The following is a 7,778-nucleotide window of genomic DNA, read 5'->3' on the forward strand; positions in this document are numbered from 1 at the left end:
AGCCAAGGCCATTTTTGACACTGAGCCGCCCGAGGTCCAAACCCCCCAAAGTGTTTCTTTGACGGCAACGATTGGGAAATGCAGGATGAAATAAATTGTATCTTGGAGAGGATGTGTGTGTAAAATAGGGAATGAGTGAGATCAGCACATGGGTTTCTCTTGAATGACACTGACAGAAAGGTATTAGTTGAACAACATTTTGATGGTTGCGCTTGTCGTTTGCATTGCTGTAGGAGTGCACTGCAGCATTCTGAAAGCTGTTTAATATTTTAGCCCCAAGAAATGTAACTCAAATATTTGAAACATAAGCAGAAATATGATGCAGTGCAGTTTTACACGACTGGATGTCATTCAATTGTGCAAGAGGTCAAAATGTTGGAGCCGGTGGGTGTTTGCCATCGAGGCTGTTCTTTACTTTGCGTAACTTTGCCCAAATGAGTTACAGAGAAAAGGATTTGCTTTCATTAGCTTCTTGCTGCTAATGGTACAGGAAAGAGGTCAAAGGACAATTTGGTAGTACTTTGTACATTTACATACATTTATTTTATCTGTATGGGGAGAGCTTCGATCATTATGGACATATTAATATCTCTGACAGTCTTTTTCCACAATGTGTTATTTCCAGCTAAAACATCCATTAAGTAGCTTTTTCTTTATTTGAGATACTTTCACGCACAAAAATAAACAAAATGTTGTTTTTTTTTACAGTTTGGACAGCAACGACCTGGGTTATTAATAAAACAGTCAGAGCGACTGCATTAAAAAAAATATATATCTTAATTATAGTTTGTGCTGTTATGCATGATTTCATATAAATGATCTATACTGTATAATATTAACAAATATAATATCATATTATGTAAAAGAATAATATACAAATGTCCAGGGTGAGGATAATTCATATTGAATCCGCTCCACATTGCAAGCAACTTAAACTGCAACATAGGAAAATGCATTCAACAGATTAGATGTATTTACAGTATTTATGTCAAATCTCAACAAATTCAGGCTGTGATTTATTGCGTGCATCCTTAAATTTGACCTCCTTGGTGCTACAAAGATCTTTTTACTTATTGATTTCAGAGATGGTAAATCTTTAAGCCTTAGTGGAGGTCTGCACTCTTGTTTTCGAGCTCTTTTGAACCAAAATCGGAGCAGACTGCTCCTCCTTGAGCCGTCCGTCCCAATGATCCTACGAGCTAAGTTGTCTGGGGCTTCATGCCCCTGGTAGTGTCACCCATGGCAAACAGGTCCTAGGTGAGGGACCAGACAAAGACCCCTTATGATGGCGACAAACAATGGACTCAGTTTTCCCTTGCCCGGATGCGGGTCACCGCCGCCCCCCTCTGGAGGCGGGGCTCGAAGGCGAGCGCCTGGCGGCCGGGCACAGCCCGATGAGAATAAGCACCTCCAAATCTGAGACCGTGGTCCTCAGTCGGAAAAGGGTGGCGTGCCCTCTCCGGGTCGGGGATGAGATCCTGCCCCGAGTGGAGGAGTTCAAGTATCTTGGGGTCTTGTTCACGAGTGAGAGAAGAATGGAACGGGAGATCGACAGGCGGATCGGTGGAGCGTCTGCAGTGATGTGGACTTTGTATCGTTCCGTTGTGGTAAAGAAGGAGCTAAGCCGAAAGTCGAAGCTCTCAATTTCCCGGTCGATCTACGGTCACGGCCGAAATGAGTTTCCTCCGCAGGGTGTCCGGGCTCTCCGGGGACGACCCAGGACACGCTGGAGAGACCACTTTCGGCTGGCCTGGGAATGCCTCGGTATTCCCCCGGAAGAGCTGGATGAAGTGGCTGGGGAGAGGGAAGTCTGGGCGTCCCTGCTAAAGCTACTGGCCCCGTGACCCGACCTCGGATAAGCGGTAGAAAATGGATGGATGGATGGATGGATGGATGGAGCAGACTAAATGCTGAATGCAGCAAAAGCTGGGCACTGCCAGGTTGTGATGCACACATTCGCACAAACCCTCGCCCTCTTCTTCCTCCCTCAGCTATTACCAGGCTGGGAGAACGTTAGTCAACTGGACGCCCATCCCGCTGATCTGCGGGAGCCCCATGGGGAGTTACCATGGCAACGGCGGCTGGCGAAGACAGGGAGACGCCAGCAGGCCCACATGGTTGTCATGGTACTAACTCTGGAGGTGGGAGGTGCCAAAAGCTGCACCGCCCTACCCTTATTCCAAAACTAGACGCTGTGCATATGTGCCTGTGCGGGTGCGTGTGTGTGTGAGTGAGAAGCTGACCGCCTCCACACTGTCCAAGGAGCCAGAGTTGCCAGGCAGGCTCTACTGCTGCCCACTGTACTTCCAAGGACGCTCTCATGCAGTTGTAAAATTTAGAGATGAGAGGAAGATGTCCCACTTCACACGATGCTGCTGCTAAGGAAACAACGGTTCAGGGTGACCTGAATTCGTTCCCATGAACTCATACTGCATGAGCTGCGTCAGAAAAGTTTCAGGTCTGCACACAAGATACTGCACCCTAGAAGCCAGACGTAGTTCACACTCATTTGCCTCTGCTCGCATGAACTTAAGTGACATCCCTTTCTTAACCCTCAGGGTTTAATACGACCTCGGTCGACCCTTTTGCAGCTGGAACAAATTAAACTCTTACGGGAAGGCTTTTCACAAGGGTTAGGAGTGTGTTTATGGGAATGTTTGACCATTCTTCCGGAAGCGCATTTGTGAGGTCACTGATGTCGGACTTGAAGGCCTTAGCTATCGCTCTCTGCTCTAATTCATCACAAAGTTGTTCTATTGGGTTGAGGTCAGGACTACGTGCAGGTGAGTCAAGATCACACTCGCCAAACTCTCTCATCCATGTCCTTTCTTTGCGCACCGGTTCACAGTCATGTTGGAACAAGAAGGTGTCAGGGCTGCTGTTTCAGAAGACCTAGTGAGTTACCTCGACCTAGTCCTTGTTCTTTGTCCCCAGTCTGCCATCTGCCCTTGCTCCCTGCGAACCAGTGCTCACCTCTTGCGGCCCACCGACAACGCGGACTCCTACCCTGCCGGACCGGTCCTCGTTGGAACACTGCCAATCCCTGATTTAGTTCTCGGAGTTCCTTTGTTCGCTTCCAAGCTGCAATAAACCTTGATTCACAAACCCACCTCGCTGTCCTCTCTGCATCTGGGTCCAACTTGCAACCTGAATCCTGACAGAAGGGGCCTGGAATCATGTATACAAAAACTCAATACCAACACACTCATATCATTCCTCGTTTTTGCGGCAATTAATCGTACCTCACTGTTCATGCCGACGTAGGATTTAGCATTTTTTATTTTGTTTTACAGATTTTTTTGAGACAGCACCACTTTCCTCTGTTTGCAGTGGAATGAGAGAAGCTAGGTGTTGTGTCGTGTGCATGTATTAATATTAAAGCCAAGGTGCTACTGACAAGCTAACTGACCCTTGGACTATTAACAGTATAACTCCGAGAAAACTTTTAAAACAACAACCGGTTTTGAGTTTGGGTTTTTTGTTTCCCCCATAACCATTGTACTATCGTCATGTGTTTATGTCATCACAATAATTGACACAAGTCAATTACATAATTGCCTGTCTGACTTTTTTCTTTCTCATGTGCTTTAAATGTGTAAACATTTTTCCAATGCATCACTTATGGACAAATTCAAGTGACATAATAAAAAATCAGCAGTGCCTACAAAGCTTGAGCTGTTCTACACTACTGAGAATGGTGAACTCAGGATATTGTTCTTTTATTTTGGGGGGGGGGGGGGGGGGGGGGTCAGTTGAACACTCAACCGTGGGTCGATGCATGTGTTAACTCAAGGACCTGGTGGGGTTAGCGCGCATCTACAATATATATATATACAAGAGTGTTGTGTGTTTGTTCAAATGATAAGTTCAATTGTTTTGAAGCAGTTTGAATGAAAATGGTGCAGACCTTGCCTGGGTGGAAAAATCCACAATGTGGTTTTCATCTCAGAGTACTGTGTGAATACACAGGTTGTTGTTGTTATTATGAGGACATCTATTATGTCATAATGCTTCTCAGACGCACGCAAGCACACACAGACACACCCGCAAACACACACACACACAGACACACACATGCACACACATGAAACAATATAGAATAGCTGTTATTTTTCACCATTCTGCGTGGCCACTGGCCAATCTGGATCCAATGAAAAATCCCCACTCACAAACAATTAGCTGAAGAAAATCAAACAATGTCAGAAACAGAAAGATAAGTTTGGCATATTCCAATTGTGCTCGGCTGAGCAGCATTTAAAGCTGTCGTCATTGGAACTACTTCCTCATTTCCGCCATGCCAGTAACTCTCCTCACCCAGGAATGGCAAAAATAAAATAAAATAAATAAATAATGGTTCCTTTGAGAAGGGAAAATAAATTCGATATACAAGTGTATTTATTTATTTTTGCATAATTCAGTTTACTAAATAACTAACAAAGTAACTAAGTACCTAACTCATTAATGGGCGAAAATAATACTCCGTACTCACATTAACACGAGTTGCGCAATTTGGTGCTTGCTTGGAGGTAATCGGTGGAGTCCGTGGCTCAGAATCTTTACCTTGTGGACAGAAAATGTATACATTTCCTCTCAGCTCCAACAAACAGAAGGAAAAAAAAAATCACTTTCATATTCTGGTCACAGCCTTTACACATTGTGTGACACTAATTTGACTCTCGCATCAAGTGGAAGCTTCCGCGCTTTGGTTTTTGATGACATGGTTGGGATGATCCCAATAGAATGACCAGAGGAAGTTTCATGTCTGCATCTCTTGCAAGTTGGTCACCCAGAGTGACCTGCAACCCAACATATAACTTTTAGTTCCTTCAGCTATTAGCTCATTCGTGCATATTCAACCGGTTTGAATCGGTAAAAGAATCAACGTTTGGAGTGCTTTTGAATGCAAAGGAGCTCTGGGTTCTGGCGCAGAATTGCACAAATACAACACGACCAAAGGAATAAAAAAAGATGATGTTTCTAAAATGGGTTCAGTGAAAGTTTACATAGAAGTGAAATGTTTCATAGTACTTGAGATTATTGTTCAGTCCCACAGTCTGTCAAGTTGCCAGAGTTTACTCAAAGCAGTGACTTACTTATGATGTACGCTTTTCTATCATATGCATAGATGGACTCCTATTGTATGTATATTGTGCGAAGTAAAAACTGAATCCTGTATATCTACGTTAAAAAGTATTTTTCAAACAATAAGCTAAAAATTGTGGCACGGATTAGCAACACATCAATGTGATTTCATTGCTAAAACGCCACGGACCGTTTCGCTCAGCACACTTGCCGGAGGCTAGCAGATGAGTTGACACAGAGAAAGAGACCAATTTCACTGATTAGTTAAAGAGGAGCTCAAATTTCTGCTGAGCTCGATTTTCTTTGCTCGATGGCACGCAAATCCTTTGAGGAATATATGGTCAGTTAATCATTAGAATTGCACATTTAAATGAACTATCATTGGGTTTTTTATTTTTATTTTACTTGAATGAAACATTTCATTTCGGTATGTAAAAAAACAACAACAATGCAGTATCCTGTTCTTTCCTCTCCTTTCGTCTTGTCACCATAAACACACACACACACACACACACACACACGCACACGCACGCGCACAGGTGCTCATTAAATGCTGGTTTGTAATAATTTTAGCTGGGTTAATGAATAATACTGTGAACGTTAGTATTTATAGCTTCGCTGGACTTTTAAAACAGATGGTTAAAAAGCAAATAGACATGCTACTTGGTTTGGCTCTTAACTTCTTCCAAATGACGTGTTGGCATTAGGGCTGTCACTATCGAATCTTTTTAGAATCGATTCTCCTATTGATTACTGATCAAATAATTGAATCATAATCGCCTCAACCCTTTATTTTCTTTACTTTTTTTTTTTTTTTTTTTTTACAAATAACATGGATTTTATCCTCATTTATGAGGGGTGGATTTCAATTCTTAAACTGCTTATTTTGGTACTGAGTCTATGGTATAAATTTGGGGTACAGAATTTGAGACAGCAAAACGGTTAGCAATCGCGATTAGCATTAGCACACTAGCTATTGCCGTTTTTGGTCAAAAAATGCCAATTACCATTCAGCTCAGTCCTACCTCATGTTATATGTACATTACACATCTAACTGTCTTAAAAATGCCTTACAGATGCTCTTCTATGATTTTTGGCAAAGTCAAAATTTGCAGTAAATTTCCGTGCTAAACACGGGCTCCAGCGGCGCAAACATGGTTCCGGGCGGAAAGTTTTTTTTCTTTTGGTCACGGCGTAGCTTCGAGGCAGAAATCTTTGCGTCGATCTTTTTTGAAGTCGACTTAGCCGAGTTATTATGAATGTTTTTCTCAGCCATAGTTGGTATTGTTCGCTGGCCGGCTTCAGCGTGATATGGTCCCGCATAACAATTGCAACAAGCACTGACATTAAAACAGACAAAAGGAATTCAAGGTGCTTCCAGGAAAGAGCATAGCAATGAATGAAATGTTTTTTTTTTTTTTTGTTGTTTTTTTTTTAAAAGAGCTGATTACCTTGAGTGTATACTCAAGCTTGATCATGGAGCAGTTGAAGAAGGTGGGGCAGAGCTGTGCGGGGATACTCAAAACATTGCTTATGGTGCGAGCGGTCCGAGCTGGGACGGACTCTCCTGTGCCGAAGAGGATCTCATTTGTGTGCACAATAGTCTCCGCCCGAGCGACAAAGATTTGCTTCTCACAAAGGAAGACTTTGGGTGTCACTGCACCGTTCGATCTGTTGATTACTTCAACAGAAACGTCCATCGTTTCACCTATGAGGAGTGACAAATGCCGTTTCGAGTCACGTACAACATTCATGAGACTCGCCGAATGAAACGTATTTACCTTGTGTCAGTCCCATTTTCTCTGAAGTCACATTCAAAGTCACCTTCCCACAGCCAGAAAAGGACATTTTGGTTGCACATTGCCGCTCCTGTTGCAACAAAGACGTGATGTGAGAACGCAAAGCTCTCACTGGAATAATCTATTGGTCATTTTAACCATTTGCATACTTGCAGTCCGACAATCAACATTTGTGATTTGGAAGCAAAGGGGAACTCAGACTTGGTAAGAAATGGGAACTCCATCTTGGTTTTGTGTATCTTCCAGATGGACTGAGTCAATTGAGCTTGTAAACTGTATGTGATTCTTCCCCATTTGCCCGCATAGGACGAAGGCATATCTCTGCAAAGAAATGATCACTGGGTCAGTGGAAGTCTTTTCATTTGATGAGCAAATGTTTGAACATAAGTATCGGGACATGACACCTCAAGTCCAGCTAGGATTTTGCTGGCTACACGAGTTCATATTTCATTTGAGGCATGTTATTATTTTGACCCCCTCTCTCTGTGCATTGTTTGGCACATAAAAAGGGCTTTTTCCATCCTTGTCTTTGTTTGTGTTAAAAATACAATTGTGTGAAGAAGATTCAGGATGTACTAAGCAACCTAATCCAACTCCTGATAATGGAATTTATGAATTTAGTGGTATGTTCCAAGACTTTTGTCTATGTAATTACTAGAAGAGTACTCACATATTTGGAATCACAAAGGTAAAAGGATATACACTTCTCCCTTGATGAAGAATTTCTGATCCTAAAAAGGGAAAAAAGGTCAATTGAAGAGTATTTAGCACAATCTGTAATCATGCACGTGAAGAAACATCTACCGTTTCGCCCCAAATGATTTCGAGCCTCGTGGCCAAATTGAAAGTGAAATGTCATTTGTTGCATTGGTGTATTTTAGCTGGAAATCATACAAG

At 42.7% G+C, this 7,778-nt stretch overlaps 1 protein-coding gene across 1 annotated transcript; it reads right to left on the reverse strand.

Annotated features, from left to right (window-relative positions):
- Positions 1–2,775: 2,775 nt before the first annotated feature.
- LOC133475325 (arrestin domain-containing protein 3-like) lies at positions 2,776–7,772 on the reverse strand. Its single transcript, XM_061768024.1, has 6 exons — positions 7,552–7,772; positions 7,031–7,202; positions 6,864–6,951; positions 6,534–6,790; positions 4,490–4,560; positions 2,776–3,168 (listed from the first exon to the last, which is right to left on the reverse strand). Exons 2-6 carry the CDS (start codon positions 7,196–7,198, stop codon positions 3,099–3,101), a joined length of 654 nt encoding a protein of 217 aa, XP_061624008.1. The 5' UTR covers positions 7,199–7,202; positions 7,552–7,772; the 3' UTR covers positions 2,776–3,098.
- Between the last annotated feature and the right edge of the window lie 6 nt (positions 7,773–7,778).

Source organism: Phyllopteryx taeniolatus, chromosome 3 (genome assembly GCF_024500385.1).
Source record: "Phyllopteryx taeniolatus isolate TA_2022b chromosome 3, UOR_Ptae_1.2, whole genome shotgun sequence".
NCBI classification, from domain to species: domain Eukaryota; kingdom Metazoa; phylum Chordata; class Actinopteri; order Syngnathiformes; family Syngnathidae; genus Phyllopteryx; species Phyllopteryx taeniolatus.

Excerpts from the sequence above, each read along its gene's own strand:
- LOC133475325 (XM_061768024.1), bottom strand. The coding sequence starts at position 7,198 with ATGCCTTCGTCCTATGCGGGCAAATGGGGAAGAATCACATACAGTTTA. Across the intron at positions 6,791-6,863 it reads GAAAATGGGACTGACACAAG|GTGAAACGATGGACGTTTCT; the intron begins GTAAATACGTTT and ends CACTCCTCATAG. Across the intron at positions 4,561-6,533 it reads AGCTTGAGTATACACTCAAG|GTAAAGATTCTGAGCCACGG; the intron begins GTAATCAGCTCT and ends TCTGTCCACAAG.